The sequence below is a fragment of the Thamnophis elegans genome, chromosome Z, assembly GCF_009769535.1.
Source record: "Thamnophis elegans isolate rThaEle1 chromosome Z, rThaEle1.pri, whole genome shotgun sequence".
Taxonomy (NCBI): Eukaryota; Metazoa; Chordata; class Lepidosauria; order Squamata; family Colubridae; genus Thamnophis; species Thamnophis elegans.
The window spans coordinates 29,148,431-29,176,001 of record NC_045558.1 but is presented as its reverse complement, the minus strand read 5'-3'; the positions used below and the strand labels follow the sequence as shown (position 1 = coordinate 29,176,001).

Sequence of the window (27,571 nt, the reverse complement as noted above, 5' to 3'; positions counted from 1 at the left end):
ACCAAATTATTTAAACTTTTAATTTACTATTGCAATAAAAAGAACCTGTGTATACAGCAGAAATGCATGAGTTCTATATATAATGCTTATAAAGTTTCATTCTAAGATCCTAATCCATTCCAATTCCATATTAAAAGAGAAAGCTATTAGTTAAATTATAGATCTTTAGAACACTTTTACATTGCATGCTAAGGACATTGCATTTCAACAACTCCTCATCTTTTATAGCAGATTTTCATATTTTCACAGCAAAGGCAGAATAAAACAATGAATATCAAAGTCATGGGAACTCGTCATGACAATTTAAATATTATTTGAAAAAAGTGCAAATTAAAACATCTGATGGTGGTACCTCAGTACTCATTGTTAATTGGTTCTGGGAGGCATGATTGAGTACCAAAAATGAAGAGTACCAAACAAAATTTTCCCACAAGGAATAATGTAATGAGGCAGCCAACACCAACAAATTCTAGTTTGTGCATTGAGTACCAATGCTAGGACAAAATTTTCACATCAATTGTGTTGAGTATCAAGTTTGATGAGTTTCAAAGCAATTGAATACCACGCTACCTCTGTAGAAGCAAATGTAGCTATATTCCTCATATTAAAATGTAGGACACAATTGGGGTTAGGGTTAGTTATCTCTTAAAGCCTTAATGTTACATAGAATCTGACACAAGATATATACAATGTTAATCTTGATCGGATTTTATGGAACGAGTTTCAACTTGTCGCTCCTGAGGAAGTGGACAAGGCCATGGGAGCGGTGAGCGCCTCCACCTGTTTACTGGATCCGTGTCCCTCCTGGCTGGTCTCGGCCAGCAGGGAGGTGACGTGTGGCTGGCTCCAGGGGATTATTAACACCTATCTTCGGGAGAGATCCTCCCTGCACCCCCTAAAGGATGCGGTGGTGTGACCCCTCCTCAAGAAACCTTCCCTGGATCCAGCCATTTTGAACAACTATCACCCAGTCTCCAACCTCCCATTCGTGGGGAAGGTTGTTGAGAAGGTGGTGGCCTTTCAACTCCGACAGACCTTGGATGAAACAGATTATCTGGATCCCTTTCAGTTGGGTTCCAGGCCTGGTTACGGCACCGAAACTGCTTTGGTCACACTGACCGAAGATCTCTGGTGGGCCAGGTATAGAGGTCATTCCTCTATCCTAGTGCTTCTTGACCTCTCAGCGGCCTTCGATACCATTGACCATGGTATCCTTCTGCGACGGTTGCGGGAGGTAGGAGTGGGAGGCACCGTCCTACGGTGGTTCTCCTCCTACCTCTCAGACAGGTCGCAGTCAGTGTTGGTTGGGGGACAGAGATCGACCCCTAGGCTCCTCAAATATGGGGTGCCGCAGGGTTCGGTCCTGTCCCCCTTCCTGTTCAATATCTACATGAAGCCGCTGGGTGAGTTCATACGCCGGCACGGGATCAAATATCATCAATATGCGGGCGATACACAATTGTATCTGTCCGCCCCGTTCCAACTCAGTGAAGCAGTTGAAGTGATGTGCCAGTGCCTGGAGGCTGTCAGGGTCTGGATGGGAACGAACAAGTTTGCACTGAATCCAGACAAGACCGAGTGGCTATTGATGTTGCCTCCCAAGGATGGTCCTGACATTCCACCCCTTAGCCTGGGGGGTGAAATTATTCACCCCTCGGAGAGGGCCCGCAATCTGGGTGTCCTCCTGGATCCACAGCTGACGTTAAAACACCATTTGTCGGCTGTGACCAGGGGGGGCTTTGCCCAGGTTTGCCTGGTGCACCAGTTGCGGCTCTATCTGGACCGTGAGGCACTTCGAATGATCACCCACGCCCTCGTCACTTCAAGACTGGATTACTGTAATGCACTCTACATGGGGCTGTGCCTGAAGAGTGTCCGAAGACTCCAGCTGGTCCAGAATACAGCCGCGTGAGCGATAATGGGTGTACCTAGGTTCACCCATGTTACACCTATCCTCTGCGAGCTGCACTGGCTTCCCATTGGTCTCCGGACCCGCTTCAAGGTGCTAGTCGTTACTTTTAAAGCCCTACATGGTATTGGACCTGGCTACCTGAAAGACCGCCTCCTGCCATTTACCTCCCAACGACCAATAAGATCACACAGGTTGGGCCTCCTCCGGGTGCCGTCGACTGGACAATGCTGGCTGGTGGCTCCCCAAGGGAGGGCCTTCTCTGTAGCTGCACTGGCCTTGTGGAACGAGCTACCTGCAGAGATCTGGACCCTCACCACTCTCCTGGCCTTCCGTAAAGCGACCAAGACCTGGCTGTTCCGGCAGGCCTGGGGCTGTTGATTAATTTCCAGCCCCACTTGATGGAATTGATGTTGTATGGATTTTAATTCTGTATTTTTTAAATATTTTAAATGTTTTTACCTGTTGTGAGCTGCCCAGGGTCCCTAGGGAGTGGGCAGCATACAAATCCTATTAAATCTTAAATCTTAAAAACCACCGTATGGTCAGATTTTTGAGGAAAACCCCCAATATACTCAGATTTACAGAAAAAAAATCTCCAAAATAAAATGTCATAAATTGAAAGTAAATTGAAACTTACAAAGTGGGATAAATCTTAATAAACCTTAAATTATGTATTTATGAAATGTAGGAACTGCAATGCTGAATTCAACAAGTTCTTACCAGTTTACTGAAATGGTATTTACAGTAACCACAGTATTGGACATTGTCTGCACCGTTACCTTCTTCTTCACAAAGAAGTCCTGCAAACTGTGCACTGAAAAAAAAATATGAAGGGTCAGCTACCAAACATGGTTGCTTAACAAAATTTTGGACTACAGTTATTAACTGACTTTTTAATTTGGAGGAATTATGCTGTAAAACTAATCAATAAAGTATCTATATGATATGTAAAAGGAACTTAGCAATCAACATTTGGAGAATAAATGTAAAAAAAGGAAATTTCCCTGAGATATTGCAACAGTAAAATACATTATCTGTAACTTGTCTGAATAACTCTGGTAATTTGTAGCAACATATAAATTTATCTAGATAACAAAGAAAGCACAGGGGGAAAAAAGAATTGTCCTTTCTGTTTACTTACCATGTTACATGGAAAGCTTGGCGACATCCATGTTTATTACAGGTCATGCAAGCACCTGAGGCTGCTTTGCTTTCTCTGCCTTGCTCTTCACATATATAACATGTCTTTGGGGGGGAAAACAATATTGTAATTAGTATACAATTTGCTTTAAGCAGTTTAAAACTTGACAACAAAAGAGTAACACTGAACAGTTCTTCTGTTTTCAGACATGTTATTTTATACTGAATGTGACCTCCATCTGAGTATTCTGTAAGAGTTCCCAATTCTGTATCCATGCAATAAACTGTTTCTACTACTGATCATACAGCACTGGCAAATACATCGATTGTATGGTAGATTTTCACACTTACAGGATATAGTCCCAGAATCTCAGACAGGTTGTTCTGACATCTGTAGTTATGAAAACCTTGAAAAGATCCACTGTTACACCCCTTGTAGTTTTCCTACCACACAAATAGATTGGCAGATAATGCCAAGGTGTGGGGCACTGCCACATCTTGAATCCCAAGAGACCTGTGCACAAATCCTTTTTGTAGGGTTCATCTCAGCATTCAATACCATCATTTCAAAAATTCTTCACTCCAAACTGATTCAGCTAGCTGTGCCTGCCCCTACTTGTAGTGGATTACAAGCTTTCTGACAGATATAAAGCAGCAGGTGAAGCTAAGGAAAATCACATTGAATATCTGAAACCTTCAGGGCTTTGTACTCTTATCCCTTAACTCTTTTCTCTGTATATCGATGACTTCATCTATAAGGATCCCTCTGTTCAAGTACTGAAATTTGCAGATGATACAACAGTCATTGGTCTCATTTGAGACAGTGATGAGTCTGAATATAGACAGGTTGATGAAGAACTGGCCCTGTAGTGCAGCCTGAACAATCTGGAGCTGAACATGTTTAAAACTGTAGAAATGAGGGTGAATTTTAGGAGCACTCCAGTGGTGGGTTCCGGACCCCAGTGCAACTGGGCCAGGTGCCCACCACATGAATGTGCAGTGCATGTGCACACATGCACAGCGCATGCATGCATAGTTACCACCCGCGATGCTTCGCAGCACTCCAGCTCCTCAGCAGAGCATCGCGCACCTACTCCATGCGCCTGCACGGAAGCCCCGAAAACTTCAAATACTGGTAAAGAGCGTGGGCCGGAGGGAGGGCAGGCTCTCCAGAGCACTGTACCAGAACGGTACCTGGTGCTTCTGGCAGGCATCAATACGCCTGTACCGGGGCGTACCGGTCATAACCACTGGAGCACTCCTATTCTATCATGTCTTACTATATTAGATAACACAGTATCAACAATAGATTTCTTCAGGTTTTGGGGTTCTATAATTTCCCTGGATTTGAAATGGACACCTAATATTAAAACCATCATTATAAAGGCACAACAAAGAATGTTCTTCCTATGTTAACTCAGAAAGTTTTGACTGCCCCAGGACCTGTTGATACATTTATACAAACGATTTATAAAATTTGTCATTTATATTTCTATAACTGTCTGGTTTGATACGGCAATCAGGAGAGGTACAGACTTCAACAAATAAGACTGCAGAAAAAATAACTTCAATCAGCTTGCCTTCCATTGAGAGTTGTATATTGCATGGGTCAGAAGGAGAGATGAGAAAGTATCTACAGACACCTCACATCTTGGACATAAACTGTTTCAACTCCTCTCCTTGGAACACTGCATGCCAACACAACTACACCTAGAGACAGTTTTTTTCCCTCTTGCCATCATTCTGCTGAACTCCTAATCCCCACAGTAATTAATGTCTTATGTATAAATATATTTATCCATGTAATATGGCTATATTACTATTATCCCCATCTTTTCTACTACTTCCTCTTTTTTATCATCATTATTACTTTGTTGTTTTTCCACGTACACTGAGAACTTTTGCACCACAGAAAATTTCTTTGTGTGTCTAATCACACTTGTCCAAATAAAGCATAGCATAGCATTGCATAATATCAAGGGTTCCCAGTCCCAGGAGATGGCTCACTATCGGATTGTGGCCTATTTGAAACCAGACCACATGAAAAATGGACAAGTGCCTGTGCGTGAATCTCCACTCATACAAGTGGCAGGCAAGCACATGCGCCTGTGTGAAGCTCCGCTTGTGTGAGCAGAGGTATCTTACATTTGTGGGCAAAGCTCCACTCTGTGAGCGGAGGGCACTTTTGCTCATGCATAAAACTTCATTTCTGTGAATGGAGCTACATGCACAAGCGCATTTTGCTTCCACAACTTGAGCTTCTTGTGCGATTACAAGTTTCTGCTGCTCATGCAAGTAGCGCTTTGGGCACAAATACAAGCATCCTCCACTTCTATATGAAGTACCATTTTCACAAGTGGAGAATGAGCGTGTGTACTACTCGTACAAATGGGCATGTATGCTCTGGACTGGGTGCCAAGCTGAAAAGATTGGGAACCAATGCTGTGCTGTGCTGTGCTCTGTTCTGTTCTATTCTATTTTATTCTATTTTCAATAGCAAATGAAACTCAACTGACTCACTGAATAAATACTATATTGCAGCAGGAACAAATGTAACACAAAAATAATTCTGCCCAGCAAGTCACAACTGATATTATTAATATTAGTAAAATAAAAGGTATAACTTGCCTAACTTAAGTATTCATATAATTCTGTTAACTTCTTAATTTTAGTAATATGGAAGTATTCCAAAAAGGCAAGGATCAAGCACAGAGACATAGATGTGTAGGTGGTTTCAAATGCATAAGCACAAATGAGGTCAATTCTACATATTGAAAACTTTTTTTCCATAAAAACTTCAGGAATGTGTAATATATTGTCTATTGACTCCACAAAAACTTCAAACAACATAAATACATCTCCCAAGATCACTGAAAAGATTACATTCTGGAAAATCAATTCTTGATATTTTATAGTTTTTAATTATCTCAAATGAAGCTTCTGCCTTATGCGTAAGTGCACAAGAAACCCTTATACTTCAGACTTATTCTTATGGTACGCTACATTAATGCAATGATGAAACATGAAAAGAATCTTATTATGCCAATGTATAATGTCTAAAGTTCATCAAATAATAATAGAGGAAAATATTTGTAGCTCATCAGATAAGTCAGATGAATTTTGTCTTTGGAGGAAAAAAAGTTTTATTGGGTATACAGGCTGGTGCTTTATGTATTTATTTGGTCTGCTTCTTAGTGCAGTTCAAGGTATTCTTCTGACCTTTAAAGCCCTTAACAGCATAGGTCCTGATAAACTGCTTTGGCCCACTAAGCCCATCCTTCTCATGCAAATAGAAAGGACCTATTTCTCTTTAGTCTCTATCGGGAACCAGAAGAGCCTTCTTAGCTGCAGTGCCTGCCCTTTGGAACAGATCCAAGGTAAGACATGCTCTCCTCCTTCCACAAGAGCCTAAAATCTTAGCTCTGCTGAGAGGCCTGGGGGCCAAATGGTGGAGTTCCAAGCTGGAAGTGGCTGCTGGATTGATGGCAGACTCCACTGATCTCCAATCATCCATCTTCTTGGTTAACATATTGACATATTCTTGTTGTGTATATTTTATTGTTCTATTATTTAATTTCTATTCTGTTTACACTTTAATTTTCTTCCTTTTATTATTGTAAGCCACCTATAGTAGCCCTATGGCCAGAAAGGTGCAAATAAATTAAACATAAATAAATTTGTAGCTTATGTAAATACTTTGAAAATGAAAATTTCAAAGATCCTCTAAAGATGGTAATAGGCTATTTGAAAGTACTGTTCAAATACTAGAATTCTCAATAATATACATCTCAATTAATTGTTTCATTACATGAACAATAAATGCTGATTGTAGTAGGCAGCATATATTTTTTTTCAAAAAATATTCCATTGTAACCCATAATTAGATATTTGTCAAATGCATTCTTTCCATTCTTCTTGATAATATCTGACTAATCTATATCTATTTTTATTATATTATGAAATGTAAATAAACATTTGTGCCTACTTTTCTGATATAAAAAATCTGATTTATAAGGAAGTTTTTCAAATATCACAAGTTGAATTCGGACAGTTGCAGGCCTACATTTACGATCTTGCAAGTAACTATTGAGAAGTATTGTAGTAAAAGATGGAAGATGTAATTATGTTCCTTGCGGCATATACAAATATAGGTAGTCCTCGTGTTACGAATGCAATGGAGCCTGCCTATTACATTCATTCATAACCCGAGTATTTGTGGGAGTGAATCCCATATCTTGAACATAATTACTCTCTTCTTTCACACACACATTCACTAATTGAATGCGCAGTTTGTTAAGTGCACATGAGGTATTTCAGGGTGGGGAAGACCAGGGGGACCTAGTGATGGAACAGGCCACTTTCTTAAGACCACTGAAAGCCTCCCCGATCCACTGAAATACCTCATGCTCCCCAGAATTCTCCCCCAACCTGCTGCATCAGGTCACTTACCATATGAAGATATAACAAGCTGTCTCCTCTCAAGTCTCTCAGCCGCACATGCCCCTCCACAGATGCGTTTTGGTGTGCGCAAGCTCCCCCACTAATTTGCTAGCCAAAATGGAGGCTTGAAGAGGCAAACTCACCCTTCCGAACCTCTGTTTTGACTTACAAAGTGCAGAGTGGAGGAGAATAGATAGGATGAATGTTGCAGAACCTCTGTGGTTGTTCATAAGGGCAAACAACTCCCATGGTGCTGCAACATTAGTAGTTTCAGGACTTGTTTGTAAATACTATGGGGTGCTTATCATATAACTTCAAACGTTCGAAACACTCGTAATCTGGGGATTGCCTGTATTTCCTAAGTTACATACTGTAAACTCAATGTAATGCAAAAGCAACTAAGATGCATAGACACAGTTCCACTGTACACAAAATGCACTGTAATACAGTAGACAGATAAATACCCAATGTATGCAAAAATTGGATTGTTACGAGGCTTTCTGAAATAAATTGGTAACATAGTAAGAGCAATCATATATGACTCTGCTAGTGGTATAAAACTGGACAATTCATAAGAACATAAGCATTTTTTTGATTAGACCAAGAAAGCATACAATATAGCATCCCATTTATCACAAAAGACCATCAAATCTCTATGAAGTGATTCATAACTAAGGCACGAAGGGAATAGCTATCTCTTATTACAGGTAGTTTTTGATTTACAGCCACAATTGAGGCCAAAATTTGTGTTGCTAAGACAGTTGTTAATGTTGATCATGTGACCATGGGAGTGCTGCAATGGTTATTAAGTGTGAAAGTCATATTTTTAATACTGTTGTAACTTCAAACCATCACTAAACAAATGGCTGTTAGTCAAGGGCTACCTGTATTGTTGCCACCTCTTAGTGTTATCTTTAAAACTCAAGCACTCAGGTTGGCATGGAGCTGATAAGAACTTGTTCCTTGAAGATACTCATTTTGCAGTGTGGCTTTCCCCCCCCCCCCCCCCCTTCCATCCCAATAATATAAATACTTCAAAGTGAAGTGTTTTTTAAAAAAAATTGTAGGACACAGAAACAAATAATACATACATTCAGTATATGTGATGCAATATACAACAACAATAAGACACCCATTAGATGTGAGAAAATATAAACACCCTTAACAATTGCTGCATTTTCCCTTTCCCCATTTTAGATTATTTCTTTGATAGCTGCAACACTCAGGGACTCCAGAATAAGTTCCCTGTTGTTTGGTTTATAAATGAATAGTCTATTGTTCACAAGTACAATTTTTTTTAAAAAGAATAGGTTTCGTTAAAAAGAAAATATGGTTTCTCAAACCATAAGGAAGACATGAGGTCATGTTAAAATGCTAACATTTTTCTTAAAAAGCTAATAATGAAGCCTAAAATTCCAGGTAAAATTAGTAATAATTTTAGAATATCATAAATTATTATGAATATTCAGGGAAAGGGGTGGTATAATGAAATTTGAAGTCTGGCAACAAATGATAAATTAACAACAGAAATTAAACTTTAAAAAGGGATGATTAAAGTAAATAATTATAATGAAATATTGGGGGGATTTTATAAAATCAGTGTTAGTGGAAGACAATTGAATAAACCTACTCAAGAATATATGTTGTTTTGGCGAGTATAAGGGCACAATTGGAATATATTGTATATCTAAGGAATAGGGGGTGGGAGAGCCCTGTAATATGTTTTTCCCCTTTTTATTTTGTTTTTCTTTTTTTGTATTAAGTTGTATATGTACTGTTAGTATTATTTGTGTTAAAAAAATAAAAAAATATTTTAAAAAGCAAAATAATAATAAAAAATAAACTATTATGAATAGTTTCCATGAATAAGCTTTTCTTTCCTAAACTTAATCTCCTTTCTCAGCCCCTTAAACTGATGATTATCATTGCTTCTTCTATGTTGTTCAAATCAGAATTTAACTTTCTTGTATTATTAACTTAAAGAAGAATAAAAATTAACATACACCTATAAAACAGGATTTTTCCAGATACCTTTTAAAAATATTATCCACTCACAAGTATTAAATTCCTAGTGAATATACTATGTACAGTATAGCACTTACATGTTTATAATGTAATTAAATCACATGCTCAAGTTGTATTAACTATATTCTTCCTTGTTGCATACTTATGATGTTTTACTATGTCTAGACTATGGACAACTATTAGCAGTGACCTCATATAATATGATAGTGATCTTCTTCTAAAATTAAAATTCTATGCCATTCATTTGACTTAATAGGATTGATTCAATGCAGTAATTTTTAATAGTAAGAATGCCCTTTTTTCTTTTCTAGCTCTCATATTCAGAATAAATTGAATATAGATACTCCTCGGTTAGCAACCATTTGTTCCGTGATTGTTTGCAATTATGTTGGCACTGACAAAACATCTTAAAATCCATGCTTGATGTTATGGCCTTTGCAATGCCCCCATAGTAACGTAATTGCAATCTGTATATTTGGCAACTCATTTGCACTTATGACTAGTTGTCAACCAGACTACGATTATGTTATTATTATTTGCAATTTTCCCGGCTGGCTTCCCCAGAAAGTCAATAAATGGGAAAAAGAAACGAGAAGGAGTCCTTTTATCTCCAGGAGCTGGCTGCAAACACCCATGCTATGAAGACTCTGTTCCAAACGCCTACTTGGATTTTGGGACAAATCTTTTTCAAAAAGTCCCCAGAGACAATTCAAGGATTTTGGCACAGTGTTTGTAATACAAGGTGTTTAAGCAAGCCCCTAGAGGGAGTCCTCGTCTTTGGGTCTGGCTGAAAAAGTCTGTTCTGAAATTCAAGCAGGATTTTCAGTCATAGCAGAATTTAGTCCAGAGTAGAAAGACTGGGGAGAGTTAATAAACTAAGGAACAAGAGGTAACTTAGGCAGGTGGGAGAGGCCTGATACAAGTTTTTCTTCCTCTCACTTGGGCTAAAAAATCTTGGATTTCAGCAAGGAGAATTTTCAGCGCCTGAGCAGAGACGCATATACTAACAGATTGCAGCAGGCCTCTCAACCTCAAGGCAGTCCACACTCCTTAGTACTCCATTTACTTAACAACCCAAAAGTTAATAATCATAATCAGGTAGTCCTTGCTTAATACCATTTGTTTGGTGACCATTTCAAATTGCAATGGCACTGAAAAAGTGATTTAGAACTGTTCTTGCATTTATGGTTATCGCAACATATCCATAGTCAGATGATCATGATCCTGAACCTTATCAACTGGCTCATACTTACAATAGTTGCAGTGTCCTGAAGTCCATGTAATCATCATCTGCAACCATCCCAGCCAACTTTCAACAAGCAAAATCAACAGAGAAGTCAGTAGACGGTCACAACTGACAGTCTTGTGCTGTCACATTTAAAAATCAGGAATGATTTACTTACGGGGCATGATAAAAAGTCATGAAATTGAGGGTGGTCACATGATGTCTCAATGACTGCCCCATGCACCTTTTATATTTATAAATTCAAGATTTATAAGGTATATAAGTAATAGCACACTGAATTAGTTCTGGGTCACATATTTGGTTACTTATAATCTACCATCTATGCCTCATTTTCCCGAAAATAAGCCCTATCTCAAAAATAAGTTCTAGCATGTTTTATGCATGCACCTAATATAAGCTCTACCTGCCTAAAATAAGCTCTACTTAAGAGCCCGCACAGACAACAGCCTGCCCATTCTGTCTGGTTACTCATGGTGCCACAGCCATGAGCCAAGGGGAGTGTAGCTGCCCCACATACCCCACAGCAGCTTACCTCAGGGCCCCCGCAGCCAGACAATCCACACCCCAACACCTGCCTCATGAAGACAGAACCAGCACCCATGTGCAGGAGCCCATATGGCTGCTGGCCCACTTCTTTTGCTTGCTCATGGCCACAACAGAGCAGGAGCCCGAGCAGTATGCTGGTGCTGTGAGGCGACTCAGGTGTCTGAGCATGGATGGTCTGGCTTTGGGGCATTAAGATAAGCCAGTGTGAGGTGCATGGGGCAGCTCCATCCCTCCCATCTCATGACTGCAGCATTAGCATGCTGCACAGCCTCCTGCCCTGCCACAAGCAAACAGAATAAGTGGGTCTTCCAAACACTGGGGGGGGGGAGATGAGAAATAAGACATACCCCAAAAATAATCCGTAGTGCATATATTGGGGCCCAAAAGAAAATGATACCTGATTCTGTTTTGGGGGAAACACGAATATTACATAACCTGTAAGAGTAATAGATACAAATTAGGACCATTCTTTGTATCCGTCAGTCACTCCAAGTAAACAAAACAGGAAATGCAAATAATACTATTCTATTCTAAGCCTACATTAACAGAATCTTGCAAGTCTGAAAGTACAACTCTCTCTCCTTTACTTTTAACTGCTGATCAATAAGGGCGAGTTTTTCCTAGGTTTTTTATATGACTATTAATCCACTGGCAGCATCTACCTCTGTTGTCTGACTATTCCTAGGCAGCATCTCTTCCCCTCATCTCTCAACGTCATTTCCATATATTACAATGTCAATCCTTCCTTATGGCAGCATGTGACAGCCACTCTTCATTTAGCAGTTACCTTGTTAGTGCTAAATATACAGTCTGAACATCTGGCGATGAACCATAATAAAAATATTTGAATACCACTGGCATTGACAAAATCACCATCAATTATTGTAAAAAGCAGCTTTAGTTTGAACATCCTGCAACAATATCATTAATACCATTAAACAATAAGCAATAAGCATTTATAAGTTTTTATTTCTTTTCTGGAAAATGAATTTTGGTGCCAGCAACAGAATTATACCCTTAATATATCAGACAATAGAATGTTTAAATTCAGATATTTCTAGTAACTATAGAAAATAAATGTCATTTCTGGTGGGGAACTTTCTTCTGTTTGAAAAATACCTCTAATGTCAATGGGCTAGTCTATATGCAGAAAATACTAACACAATTATCATTACTATATACACATTAGATTTTAAACTATATTTATTGAACTACTCACACATGGTATTAAAATATCAATTATAGTTCACTTATTACACTAATTTAAAAAAAAACAAGCCATTTTTTTCATTTTAGAGGTAGACATTATTCATCTAATTTGCACCAAATCTATTCTCTGGAAACAATTATGGTAGCACTAAAAATGCTGGAGGGAAATTACTCTTGAGTTCCAACCTGCTATTTGATTTGTTCTGATTAATTTTTCAGATTTTTTATTAAACTTTTTTCTCTAGAGCTAGAAACAACTAATGTGGGAATTTTTCAAAAAAAATCCTCATATCATCAAACTATGAGATAGACTGTGCTAGGACAAAAAGACAGTAATTCTCCATAGCTGAATAGAAATTTCTCTAGACAAGAGAAATGATCCTACCACAGAGGAAAAGTATAGCATATCTCCTCAAAAGGTCTTCTTTGAATCCAGAAAATTTGGAGAATTATTGTATAGTCATGTCTCCAAACTTATTATATAAATAAGCATTATAACTTCTGTCACTAAATTAAATAGATCATCTGATTCTTTCCAAACTGTTGGAGACAGATATAGGAAGAAATAGCATTACTTCGGTCTAGGCTTTTGTTAGGATGTGGAGGGAGGGAGGGTGTCCCTCTTGATCCTTTTAGATCTCTTACCTGCTTTCAGTGCAAATCAACCATGCTAACTTCTGGTATGCTTCTGAGAATTGGGGGAGGGGAACTATGCTTCAGTGAATGTACTCTCATTTAAGTGAGCAGTTTCAGTTGAAGGGAACAAGTTCATCCTAGCAGTGATTCCTTTGCAGGCTTTGTCTCTTTCACTCCTATTGTTTAACAACCATACTGAAATTGCTAGATCAGATTTTGGGTAAGATGCCATCAAAATGCTGATAATACCTGCTAAATATAGATCTAAAAAACTATGAGGGATTGGATGGGAAGAAACAAAATTGAAATTCTGGCATGATGTAGGCCATGTTTATTCAAAAATAAAAGATTCTTGTTGATTTTATTGTTAGCCTGGACAGGGTAGCAAGCTTCCTGAAGGAGGAAATCTACAACATGAGGTTCATTCCAGATTCTCAGTTGAAGGGGGCTTTTGCCCAACTGTGTTTAACTGGAGTAGGAAGCTGTGGCAACAATCATCCATATCCTTATCATTTTAGATGATGATGTATAGTGATGTCAATTGCTCACATTCTTTTAGAATTACTCAGAAGCTGAAACTGGTTCAGAACCTAGCAACCTATACACAGCCATTAGGCTTAGATGACAGCAGCACTTGGGATGCTTCACTGGCTCCCCAAAAACAATTCAAAGTGCCAGCTATCAACAGTAAAATCGTGTATGCTCTAGCACCAAGGTATCTACAGACTACTTTTTCTTACATGCATGAGAATCAATACATTCAAAGAGTGATTCCTGACTAAGAAGGTTATGAAATTTTCCATGTCATACTGGGAAGGAAGGAAGGAAGGAAGGAAGGAAGGAAGGAAGGAAGGAAGGCAGGCAGGCAACATGGTATTTTTACAGAATACCATATTCCCAAGAATTCAGATGACAATCTTCTTGAAGGTCTTTAGAATACTTTAAAAAGAATTGTTTTACGGTAAGCAATTGGATGTTAAAGGGAGTAATTATTAGTTTTTATTATAGATTTGCTGAATTAATATTAGATTATTTTAAATCCTATGTTTATTGTGTATTATAACAAAAGGAATTCAAGGTGACAAGCATACATTAATACTCCTTCCTCCTCTTATTTTAAAGTAATAAACCCATCTCTCCCCAACTAAATCCAATACCTTAATCCCGATACCCGTGATGGCGAACCTATGGCATGCGTGCCAGAGGTGGCATGCAGAGCCCTCTCCATGGGCACACATGTCATTGCCAGCTGCTCTTCTGGGCTCCGTCATGCACATGCACGCTGGCCAGCTGGTCTTTGCGAAGAGCAGCTGGCTTGTACACATGCGCGTGACGGAACCCGGATAACAGCAGCTGGCCGGTGCACATATGCACTCAGTTTTGGCACTTGGTGCCCAAAAAGATTAAGCCATCACTGCCCTATACTATACTAGCAATTGCTTTCTTTTGTCCATTTTGAAGCTATTTTTAATCTACTCCTATGTTTTTAATATTCCCTCTGTCACAATGTTATTTACTTTTAATAATACATTTTAATCTAGAATTTTGATCCTTCAAAAGTCACTGACTAGTCCCAGCCAACCTGGCCATTCCTAAATGTGCTGGAAAATGTAAACTAATACAGTCAAATTAATCGAAGGTTGTCTGCTACAGATAAGCAAAGCATATTTCAAAGGAAAACCTAAGATCCAACCCCTCCCCCACATTTACTTTTGCATCTTTCTCTGCTGAATTATTTATAGTCAAATTCCCAAGTCTTTTGATAGTGAGGCAAAAATGTAACAAGTGTACAGCAAGATTCTTTCCCAGTCCTCACTTCACTCATTTAACAGGACTAATTGATCAGGTAGTTGCATTTTTCTGCCTTTTTAGAACCACAAGGCCCCTAAAAAGTCTGTTGCAGTTTTCACTTTGCTATAATGATCAGTTCCTCGCACAAAAAGATTCTAAGCTATTTTGGCTAACTCTTTCAGAAGATAAGATTGCTACTCATATCTTTCATGCACCAAAGATGGGGAGATACTACTTGAAATACTGAGTTTTCTCTTCTGTTCAATTTTTTTAGTTTGGAAAAGAAAGGAATATTTTACACAGTGTCTTGTTTCTTAAGCAAAACTATAGATATATGAATAGGGAGAAACTACAAGACAGGAACCTTCGCTCTTTCTTCTGGCTCCCTTAACCAAGAAAGAAGCAGAATAGTACTTAAAGCAGAACCCAGGCCACTTAAGTATGCTGTTGACAAGAACACGTTGCTACCAACCCAAAACGTGAGGTGATGTTCTAGTTCTGACTGTCGTGATGTCTTCTCCTTGCTCCTTCCCTTTTGGCAAATGAGGAAACCTCTATGCTGCCATTGTTTCAGCATAATCCTGGTAGACTATACTGCCACTCTGTCTGGACCAGCATTTGCATTTGCAACCTTAAAATTCTTGCAATTCTCTGAAAGATCCTCATCAATTTCTATGGGTTGCAACCTAGTTTGAGGAATATTTGTTAAATTTTATTTATTTTACTTATTAATTAAATGTATATGCTACCCATCACACAATTCGGAGATTAGCTAAGTGATTGAGTGTGAGCTTGTGTGCGAGCATGACAAGTTGAAATATAGCTATCTAAAAAACACTACTCAAGGAACAGCCATTAGTGTATTATAATCAAAACTGGACACCAGTAAGAATACAGCGATGCAAGGAACACTTTTGTTTAAATGAAGTGAATTCTTATCAAATACTGCATTTGGATGATATAAAATTGGTTTGCATAGCTTAAGTGACAAAAACCAAAAACAATATTACAAGACATATTGTAAAGATTACTCAAATTAGCTGGGAGCAACAGTATTATATTTAACATAAAACTAGAAAAAATCTTCAATTAGCAAACAACTATCACAAATAGCATTGAGGATATATGGGGTGGTCATAACACTCCAAACAATTGACTATAAATTTAATATTCACCAGCAGTGGGACAAGCTGCAAAAAATATAATGCAACTTTAGACTACATTAGCATAAGAATAATTTCCAAATCACAGCAAATAATAATTCTATTCCATTCTACTTATTTAGGTTCCACTTCAAGTACTGTGTCCGGTATGCTATTTTAAAAAGAATTCACAGAAATTTGAACAGGCCCAAATAATGTGTCTCAGAAAGTTCTTCAGAGGAATTATTGTACTTCTATAACTGTCTGGTTTGGTATAGCAACCAAACAGGACAAGTATAGACTTCAATGGATAATTTAGGACTGCAGAAAAAACAATTGCATCTAGCCTGCCTTCCATTGAGAACCTGCATATTGCACAGGTCAGAAGGAGGGCTGAGAAAAACCGTGTTACCCCCAAAATAAGACTGGGTCTTATTTTCTTCAGACCCCTGAAAAAACAACTAGGGCTTTTTTTCAGGGAAGTCTTATTTTGGGGGTGCAGGAAGCAGTGAACGTGATCACCTCATAGCTGCTCGGCCCTTTAAACACAGCATGCAGATCAACTGATCCAGCGAGGGCCAGACGTTCTCTCTCTGGGCACCTGGAGATGTTTCTGGCACATTCTTGGCAGCCCTAGCCTTGTTGACCTGGGATTGGAAAAAGAGGGAACTGCGCTGGAGCTCTGAGCAGTGGCTGGAGCTGGCTCTATCTGCGCAGCCATGAAGCAGGATCAGCGTGACCAGTTCTTGCCACAGCATTGACGGCCAGGATTGGGTCAGAGACACTGTCGGCCAAGATCAGCAGGCCAAATTTGGTAAGCTGGACACTCTTCCGCCGTCTGGCCAGAAAAGAGGGAGAAGAGGCACTGAAAGAGAGCCCATTTCTCTGATTCACCATCTGGGTGGTGCCAGCACATTCAGCTCGCCGAATCTGGCCTGCTGATCTTGGCTAGCAAAGGGGACGGGGGAGGGGGAAAGGTAAGGGAATGAATGAGCGACTGAGAGTGTGCCTGTTAGTTGGCTTCCAGCACCAGAGAGGGCATGAAAGGAAAGCAGGCAGGCTGCTGTTGCCTTTCATTGGGGCGCATGGAGCGAAACGGGACTCCTCTTGCCATCTCTTCCCTTCTCCCCCCCCTTAACAGGCATGGCAGGGCTTCCTGTCCTTCGTTTAGCCACCCACCCCCTTTATCGAGGGGAGTGGCATGTGGGGAGGGGTGGGGCGGGGGTGAAAGGATATTCCCAACTCCCGGACTGACTGACTTCTTGCCAGTAGCATCTTCTCTGCCTTTCAGCATCATCCATCAAAAACGAGGATTTTCTGGGCAGAAAAGCTTGCCCACCCACCACCCCAGTGCCCTTGCTTCCTCCAAGCTTTCTTTGCCTACTGGTAATTGATTTCCAGCTCTGTCAAGTTTCTCCCCATTGTATGCAGGGAAACAAACTTGTGTGCCATAAAAAAAAACTTCTCGCAAGAAGTTGGAATTAATTGATTGAACTGGATATGATTCCTATTCATATTCTTATTGTACTCCTACTCCTACTGTATTATATTTTCAATAAGAACAATCCAAGAACAAGAAACAAAATCTATGAAGAAAGATTGAGGGAGATGGGTATGTTTAGCATTAAGCATTTTTAAATACCAAATAAAAGTCATATACAATAACTTATTTTCGAATACAGAATACGGAATAGTTGATAAAGGAGAATATTTGTATCTCAGTGTTGAAATGAGGAGTCATTGGTACTCTCTGAACTTGGTTGTTTTTTTGGTGACGTTTCATTACTCAAATTAAATAACATCATCATTATTAACCGGCAGTAGGATTTGCTCTCAATATATATTCAAGTGGCTTGCCCTGTCTATTGGTGGGAGAGAGCTTAGTGGTTCTTTGGTTGGCCTGTTAACTGTTAGCTAGTTTGGCAATTTCTTGACAGGGGTATTATTTACTTAGACTTGATGTTAATTTTGTTGTTAATCTGAGTATTAACTTCTGAAGAGAAGGTGTTTTGGTCTTTTTGTTTACTTTCTTGCTTGTTGATTACCTCTTTTGCACAATATGTAGATGTTGTTCAGGTCTATGTGCCTATTGATTTGATATTAATATTGATTTGCTATTGATACAATTTTTGGAGTAAGTTTAGTTTAGGATGGTCACAGTTTCCCCATTAAATTATGGTTAAGTCTGCCCATATGCTCCTGGGCCCCATCAATGGACATTCCTTGACTGATGGGGTCTGCAGTATGCTCCCTCTGCCGGCAAGTTTGGAGTGGGCCAATCCCATTATGGTAAGATGTTCCTCCAGAGAGCCTGGACCCATGCCATGAAGGGCTTTAAAGATGATAACCAATAACTTGAATTGCACATAAGTAATCCAACGATTATGTAATATGGGCACCCTAGAAGCCTCAACAACAGCCCGTGCTACCACATTTTGCACCAATTGTAGCTTCCAATTACACTTCTAGGCCCATATAGAGTAAATTGCGATAGTCTGGGCATGAAATGACCAAGGCTTGAGTAACTAAGCACAAGTACTTCCAATCCAAGAAAAGTTGTAACTTACGCACAGCACTGAGTTGTGCAAATGCTCTCCTAGCCATGACTTCTGCCTGCTTTTAAAGCAGGAATCCCAAGTCCAGGAGAACCCTCAAGTTGTGCATCAGGTTTATTTGGGGTTGTATAAACCCATTAGATATGTCAAACCTCTGGATCTCAACAATCCTAGCACCCAAAGTAATTTGGCCTTGCCAGGGTTCAATCAAAGTATGTTGTCCCCCATCCAGACTCTCAGGGCGCCAGCAACACAAAAGGGCAGCAATAGCATCACTTGGGACACCATGGGTAGAAATATAGAGTTGGTGACAAATGATCTCACCCAGTGGTTTCATATAATGTTAAAAGAGTGGAAAGAGTACTGAGCTCTGCAACATGTCATAAAGGAGTTGCCCTGGATGTCTCACTTCCTAACCAGTTGGAACCAGCTTTGGAGAAAGAAACCAAACCATTGCAGGACTGTGCTGTCTAGCCCCAAACCCTACAGACAGCCCAAAAGGATACCTGATTGATGGTATTGAAGCTGCTGAACACATCCAGGACAAAAAGTATAGTTGCAGACAGACCGATCTTTCTCTCGCCAAACATCATCAGCAAGTGTGACCAATGTTGTTTCTATCCCATAACCAGGCCTAGATCTTGACTGGAAAGGGTCCAGATAATCAGCTTCATCCAGACCCTATGAAACTGCCAAGCAACCTACCTTCTCTACCACCTTCCCTAGGAAAGAAAGGTTAGAAACTGGATGAAAACTGTCCAGGTAGGTGAGTTCAAGAGATGGATTTTTTAGGAGGCGGCAAACCCAGGGCTACTTTTAAAAAGCCCTGAGAAACTCTCCTTCAGCAGTGAGGAATTAATAACTACCTGAACCCACCTGGTAGTCACTATCCTGAAAGCTTTCACCAATCAAAACTGACAAGGAACCAATTGACAGGAGATTGCACAGACAGCAGAGAGGACCCTGCCCATTTCATCAGGTCTAGCAAGATTGAACTATTCTTAGATAACTGGGTAAGACTGTTCTTCGGGCATCTCATATGGACCAACACCATTGACAGGTTTCAGCTGGGAGTGAATCCAAATGACTTTATATGTCCAGAATCCTTTCCAAGGCCACTGTAACTCCAAACAATTGTTATGTGACCAGTTGTAAGTCAACGACTACCTATACACTTTAAAAATACTTTGTTCCAGGTGTTTAAAAAATGAGCCCTAATTATTAATTACAGCTACCATAATTGGATGAAATTTATGTCATAACAGTTTAACACTTATCTGAAGAGGAGGCCATAGCCTTATTTTAGTTTTCAAAAAATTTACAACTGAAAACTTTTCACATACCAGTAAAATAAACCTGATTATATATTACTTTTTAGTAAATAACAAAAAAAGAAACAACTTCCAATTTATTTAGATATTTATCAATATGCTTGATCAATTTAATACCAAATAGAAAGCTATAATTTACAATACTAGGAGAGAGGAGAACTGCTGGAATCACACTGAACTTCTCAATAACAAAACCAATGACCAAAGATGTTTGACTTTTGTAAGAAACAAAATATATAATTATATAAATGACAAGCTGACATTCTGCTCTCAACTAGCATTTCTAATAACCTTCATTTGCTTATAACAGTGCTAAGTACAATTATTACTAATAACGTTGAAAATATTACAAAATACATTTTATTTATTTTGGAAATCTATTTAAATAAAATATTTCAGATTATGCTGAAATATTAACTAAGCAAAAATTACTTCATGCTACAAATTATAATATGTTATTATTAGATGTTTTTCTAATTTACTTGTTTTAATAAAAAAGCGAAGTGCAAGAGTTCATAGAAGTATTTTTATAAATTCTAAAATATTTTTAAAAAATTTAAATAACAATGTTATATAAAGAAAAGAAAGTCATAATTTAATTATACCTTATTATAACGATCATGAGGAACAGACTGCAACACGATAGGTTCCATTGTAGAAACATTTGCAAACTGCACCTCGGGAATGTACAGAGCACAAACCACATGAGCCCAACCTATAAAAAGTTAATTTAATTTTATTCTTAACATTTTTGATAATATAAATAGAATAAATTCATATCAAGAAGCTTCCATATGATTTTCATGTAATTTTAATTATTTAATATTTATTCTTTAGGATATACATAACATATACAGAAAAGATAAGATCATAAGATTCGTCACAGAGCTACAAGCCTAACTTTTAAACAATGAAAATGATGATTACACAACAAAAACTATGGTCTCATATTTTGTTAAGTTTTGTATTAATTATCATTAAAATCAATGAGCTTATGTTTTATTTATATATTGCAGAACCTGGACCATCTATCATAATAAGGAAACACAAAGGCCTTTTAAAATAAAAACCTATTTCCATACCGGCCTTTCTATAAAAGACATTACTACATTCCTAGAGGTTTATTTAGCATAGTATTTCACGCCAAAAATTAAAAGATGTTTTAGTGCTATTTCAATAATATGCAGAATTACATAGACAAATAGAATTAATTTGTAGGTTACTTGATATAGGCACACAGGTACATATCTGCCTTATTTCATATCTCCTGCAGTTCCTGAGAAAGTCACAAATTTGTGCTAGAACAAGAAAAAGTGTAAAAATCTGGCATTGTCTTTTTGTATCTGTATCTTAGTCTACAACTTTGCTAATTTATAAATTCTCCTATATTATGTCCTGGATTGCTTCATGTGAGAAATTTCCCTAGCAGTTTGATGTAATAAATTCCTAAAATAAAAGATAACAGAATTGTGGGAATTTCAAAAAGCAAGAGCATTATTTCACAAAAAATAAAGTTCAACTCCTACTAAATATATATTCTAATATTTCCCTGAATAGAAAATATCACATATTAGAAGAACATAACAAGTATGATGGAATGATGGAAACAACTTTACGCATTCCCTGTTCTAAGTGCTTCCTTCATCTACCATGCTTTGCTGCTACATCCACTCTTATTTTATTTCTATTCCAGCTCTGCTTTTATAGATTTGTCTCCTTCAAATTATCCCTTTTAATAAAAAAATCCTTGAATTCCAGTTTTGCTAATTCATGCTAATTACTCCAAATCTAAGTCTTACTTCTATAATGAAATTCTAGAAAATGTTCATTTTCATTTTTTCAAAAGATAGAATGTTTAAAGACCAATGACCGTGACTTATATAAAATTCGTTTAACAGATAAATTACTATAAATTGTTAACAATTATGGAGATAATTTAAGATATAAAACAAAGATCACTAGTCATACAATCAACATTTCTACCAAACAGCTGGGATATGCTCATTTTATTAGGCACCTTACTATTTAACAGTACTTGTATTTTGGAATTATATAAATGCAAGATAATATTCTCATAACCGAATTAAATAAGAAATTGATGTCATATGTTTGGTTTTTATCTTCTTTAAGAGCTTTTGTAAGAAATCTAATCTGAACTGAATTATAATGATAATGCTTTGCCACTGCATGACCTCATGCAGATAAGGTTATCCAGTGATTGCTGTTTGCTTTGTGACATTATACTATCATGATATTCCCTTTTTAATAAGCAATATTTTATGAAAAGCTGCATTTTATTCCAATGTAAAAAAATAAACAAAAGCCACCCACAAGTATATTACTTCTTTTTGAGTTTCCTTGACTTATCCATTTTTTTCTGAAGAAATCGATCAATACCTTCTATGAAGAGAACTTGATACGTGAAATTAGAATACTGCTTCTATAATATGCCACATCTCCAAAGATTCTAAATTTGCGTTATATTGCATTCAATTATCTTTAACGAAGACGCCCTTGTAATATAAAAGAAAACCCCAGCTATTTCAATGAACCTGTACTGTAAATAAGGTCCACTTTTGACCTATTATTCAGATAAGAGCTACTTTTAGGTGCAGTTTCTGTTATGTTTACATGCAATCAATCCCAGATTTTAAAAAATGAGAATCCCCCCCCCGTCTCTCTCTAGAAAAACAGTATCTGTCCCTTACAGTTGGTATACCTATAGAAACTTAATAGTTTCTTCAAAATTTCAGCTACTTTAAACTATAAACTTCTCAGTTGGAAATTCCCAAACCTGTTTTCATTAAATTCAAAGTCTTCAAAATCTTATTTCTCTGCTCATATCTGTTTTATCTATTGTAAAACTGCCCTTTCTATAGTACTAATTTAAAAAAATTAAATTTCTAATTTAAGAAATTGTACTACACTAAATGAAAAAAATGCTTACATTATTTCTGTATCTATAACATCCAACTGTAGATTATGCATTGGTTGCTATTCCTTTAAATTTTTGATATTTCTGCAAAACTATAACCTACAAGGTGATCTTTTCTCCAAATGTTCTAAAACTAGATAAACAAGTCATTTTAAAAAAAATGAGTTAAAAACATAGTAATTCAGTAATTTATTGAGGAAAATGATCAGCTATATATTTTGAGTGATAAAAGTATGAGAATCTTTGCTTTCAGGACTGATATGCAGCAATAACTGCAACTAAACATATCCACTAATTGTGATTAGTTGTATACATCATCTTGGAGGAATTATAGCCCATTCCTCCTTATAGAACAGCTTCAATTCAGGGATGTTAGTAGGCTTGCTTGAACTGCCCTCTTCAGGCCCCTCCACAATATTTCTATATGGTTAAGGTCAGGATTTTGACATGGCCATTCCAAAACATTAAATTTCTTCTGCTTCCTTGGCTGTACAACCTGTTTTGCAGATTCGTCTTGCTGCATTCCTTTGAGCTTCAGTTCATGGACAACTGACATTCTCCTATAGAAATTGCTGGTACAATTCAGAATTCATAGTTCCATCAATGTTGTCAGGTCATCCTGGCCCAGAGCCAGGCATAAATCATTACTGCCACCAGAATATTTCATAAATAGGATAAAGTTCTGATACTAGAACGCAGTGGTTTCCCTTTCAGCCATATATAACATTTTTAATTCAAGCCCCCCAAAAATCTATTTCAATGTCATACATCACAGAAAATTCTTCCAATGGCCTTCTGGCTTACGCATGTGGTCTTTTACAAACTATAGACGGGAAGCAATTTTCTTTTTGGAGAATAGCGACAGAATTTTGGAGAAATTTTCTTTCTTGCAACCTTGCAAGAAACATATCACTATTGTTCAGTTTCTCCCAAAGGTTCTGTCATGAACAGTAATATTCACCACCGCAATAAAGGCCTTTAGTTCCTTAGACATTAGCCTAGACCTCTCTGAGACTGCCTAGAGTAATAAACACCTTGTTCTTGGTATGATGTTGATTGGTCAACCATTCCTGAAGAGGTGGTGGTGCTGAATTATCTCCATAGCAATAGCAATAGCAGTTAGACTTATATACCGCTTCATAGGGCTTTCAGCCCTCTCTAAGCAGTTTACAGAGTCAGCATATTGCCCCCAACAACAATCCGGGTCCTCATTTTACCCACCTCTGAAGGATGGAAGGCTGAGTCAACCTTGAGCCGGTGTGATTTGAACCGCCGAACTGCAGCTAACAGTCAGCTGAAGTGGCTGCAGTACTGCACTCTAACCACTGCGCCACCTCGGCTCGGATTGTGTCCATGTGTACACAATCTTCTGAGAGTGGACTGGTAGAATACAAAACTTTATTTGTAAACTTTTCCAGCTTGGTGAGCATCAAAACTGCTTGTCATAGATTCTTGGAAACCTCCAAACACATGTTATAAGCATTAGACTTCTATACCCAGAATTCTATTCTTTAAATAAGGCAGGACTTCACTCACTCACACCTGATTACGAATGCACACAAATATGTAGTTTGGGAATATATTCCTCAGTGAAAAAATATGATTTTTTACTCATTTGTGTTTTCTTCATTCAGTTTTAGGATTTTGAGAAGAGATTGCATTTCATATTTTATTACTGCAATATTTCTGCAGAAATTTATACAATTCATTTCTGAATTTCCGGTAGGCCCTTTGGGCCTATTTTTTTGCCCTCCACAGGCTCTGGAGGCTTTCCTGAAACATGGGGAGGGCGGAAACAGCCTCTCCCTACCCTCCGAAAGGCCGAAAATCAGCTGACATAGGGCAATGCCTCGCCTGTCCTCAGCTATTGCTCTGTATGCCACCTGTGGCACACGGGCCAAAGGTTCACCATCACAGGTCTATCCTCTCCTGATTTATGACAGCACATGGCTGATATATTTCATATCATATATTTCAACCCAACAGTAAAAATAGACACTGCAGGCTTTGCAGAAACAGCAAGAGACATTAAAATGTCTCTTGCTGTTTGAGTCTGAGATCCCAGACTCTTCATTATAAAAATGCCTGAGAAGAAACCTCTGCACCATGAGCTCTACTTGCCTTGATTATTCCTTAAAATAATAAAATAACAGGGTTGGAAAGAACCTTGGAGGCCTTCTAGTCCAACTCCCTACTCAAGCAGGTAACCCTATACCATTTCAAATAAATCTCGTCTTCAAAACCTCCTAGTGGTGGAGCACGCATAATTTCTGAAAGCAAGTTGTTCTATTAATTAATTGTTCTAACTATCAGGAAATTTCTTAGTTCTAGACTGATTCGCTCTTTGATTAATTTCTATCTATTGTTTCTTGTCCTCCTTTAGGTGCTTAGAATATAAAAATAAGTTGACCCTCTCTTCTTTATGGCAGCCTCTTAGATATTGGAACACTGCTATCACATCATCCCTAGTCCTTCTTTTCATTAGGTTTGACATACCCAATTCTTTAACTGTTTTTTATATGTTTTAGCCTCCAGTTGCCTAATTGTTTTGTTGTTCTTCTCTGCACTTCTTTTACAGTCTCTTTCTACAGTCGCAATATTCCAAGTGTCATCTTACAAGTTATTAAAAAGCGGTTAGTAAACCTCCTCATGTGATCTTGATTCTACCCCTCTGTTAATGCAGCCTAGGACAAATTCCTTTTCCTGGCAAAATTCCCCATGGATTTTAATGTAGATAACTAAACATTATAAAATCTTTAAAGTATTTTAAGGTAAACAAAAATACATAAAACCCATTATATGTTTATTATATACTTATAGACAAAAATAGTTTGTTTCAATATTTTTCAGAGACAAATAACCATTTAAGGATATTCTGTAGAAAAGTAGCAAGTAAGAAGTCATCAGAGCTGAAAAGGGGGCTTCTAATCATTTGGAGGTAGGTGGCAAAGTGCAAGTAATCAAAATTTATGCTTCTTTACCTATATGACTTTACACATGTGACTTCCAAGTCATTTTCAGTGGATACAATCCAATGTGGGGCCTATGCTCCACAGGAGGGCAATTTGATTTTTAATGGGGGCAATTTGAACCTTGTTTAAACCAGGTTAATGGTCTAATTGGAATACTGCATCCAGTTTTGGTTGTTGCAATGTAAAAAAAATGTGGAGACTCTAGAAAGAGTGGAGAGAAGAGCAACAAAAATGATTAGGGGACTAGAGATTAAAACATATGAAGAATGGTTACAGGAACTTGATATATCTAGTTTGATGAAAAGACGGACCAGGGGTGATATGATAACAGTGTTCCAATATCTCAGGGGCTGCTATAAAGAAGAGGAGTCAAGCTATTCTCCAAAGCACCTGAGGGCAGGGGACAAGAAGCAATGGGTGGAAATTTAATCAAGGTGAGAAGCAACCTAGAACTCAGAAATTTCCTCACAGTTAGAACAATTAATCAGTCAAACAACTTGCCTTCAGAGGTTGTGAATGCTCCAACACTGAAAGTTTTTAAGAAGATATTGGATAACCATTTGTCTGAAGTGGTGTAGGAGTTCCTGCCTAGGCAATGGGTTGGACTAGAAGACCTCTAAGGTCATTTCCAACTCTGTTATTCTGTTATGTTAAATATAAAAGTCATATAATGTACTCAGTCTGTTATAAGAAAGATTTTTATAGAAATATAGATTTATTTGAGAAATGTTTTAAGGTACCCTTTGATGTTAACCAATAATGATAAAGGTAGTTAAAATATCTTCTACTTACTAGGAGCACAAAGCCATTGTTTCTAACAAAAAATTACAAAATTATAAAGAAAGTAAAATTCAAATCAAGTTTACCAAAACTCAGAACAATTATAGGCTCTCAACAACTGAACAATCAATGTGCAGTATATAATGTATAGAGAATGTAATAGATAAAAGCTTTAGGATTCCAGAAAAGTCACTGATACAATTTTTATTTCATTAAAAAAATCATAACCATTTATAAATGTTTGCATTAATGCATCCCAGCCTTTTTCAACAAAAGAAAGCAATGTTTTTTTCAGCTGAGGTTCCAAAAGGTAAATCCACCATCTTTGTGAATAAAACTGTCTATGTACACTACTTTTCACTTGTCAATTAAACATTTTTCACAATTTCCAAATAGTTCTCACTTAACAACTATGCTGAATTTGCAACAGCAATGAATGAGTGCTACTTACAATGATCATCACAGTTCTGGCTGGTGCAGCACCTCTATAGTTATGTGATCATCATTTATTACTTTTCCTGCCAGCTTCCCACAAGCAAACTCAGTGGGGAAATAGGCAGGGAAGGTTGCAAATCACTTCTGAAAGTAGTTCCTGCTGCTTTTCTCCCAAGGAACCACGTTACCACTCTTCGCATCTGCTTTTGTAAAATACTGTCTTTTCATCAGCGTTTACTAAATGCAAATCATTTTTAACAAATCATTCTATTTATCCTGATCTTATGCATCTAGTTTAAGAAAAATATTTAAACATTTAAAGAATTCCTAAACATGCTGATATGTTCTCTATACTGGATCTCAGTGTATTTGATCACAAAGTCCTGCATCTAGCCATATTAACAAATAAAGAGTGAGAGATTTAGTCTCCGGCTGTTCTTTGTGACATGGCACAGAGCTCAGTGTTCTCTCTGCTC

The 27,571-nt window shown here is 37.8% G+C and overlaps 1 protein-coding gene across 3 annotated transcripts in view; it reads right to left on the bottom strand.

Annotated features, from left to right (window-relative positions):
- The window catches only part of MLLT10 (MLLT10 histone lysine methyltransferase DOT1L cofactor), a 125,098-nt gene that overhangs the window by 74,219 nt on the left and 23,308 nt on the right, over nucleotides 1-27,571 (bottom strand). For all 3 annotated transcript variants that reach the window (XM_032236991.1, XM_032236990.1, XM_032236992.1), the window contains exons 4-6: nucleotides 20,579-20,688; nucleotides 3,054-3,157; nucleotides 2,633-2,726 (exon numbers count right to left, since the gene is read on the bottom strand). In XM_032236991.1, coding sequence (XP_032092882.1) covers nucleotides 2,633-2,726; nucleotides 3,054-3,157; nucleotides 20,579-20,688 — 308 coding nt within the window. The remainder of the gene's footprint in view (nucleotides 1-2,632; nucleotides 2,727-3,053; nucleotides 3,158-20,578; nucleotides 20,689-27,571) is intronic.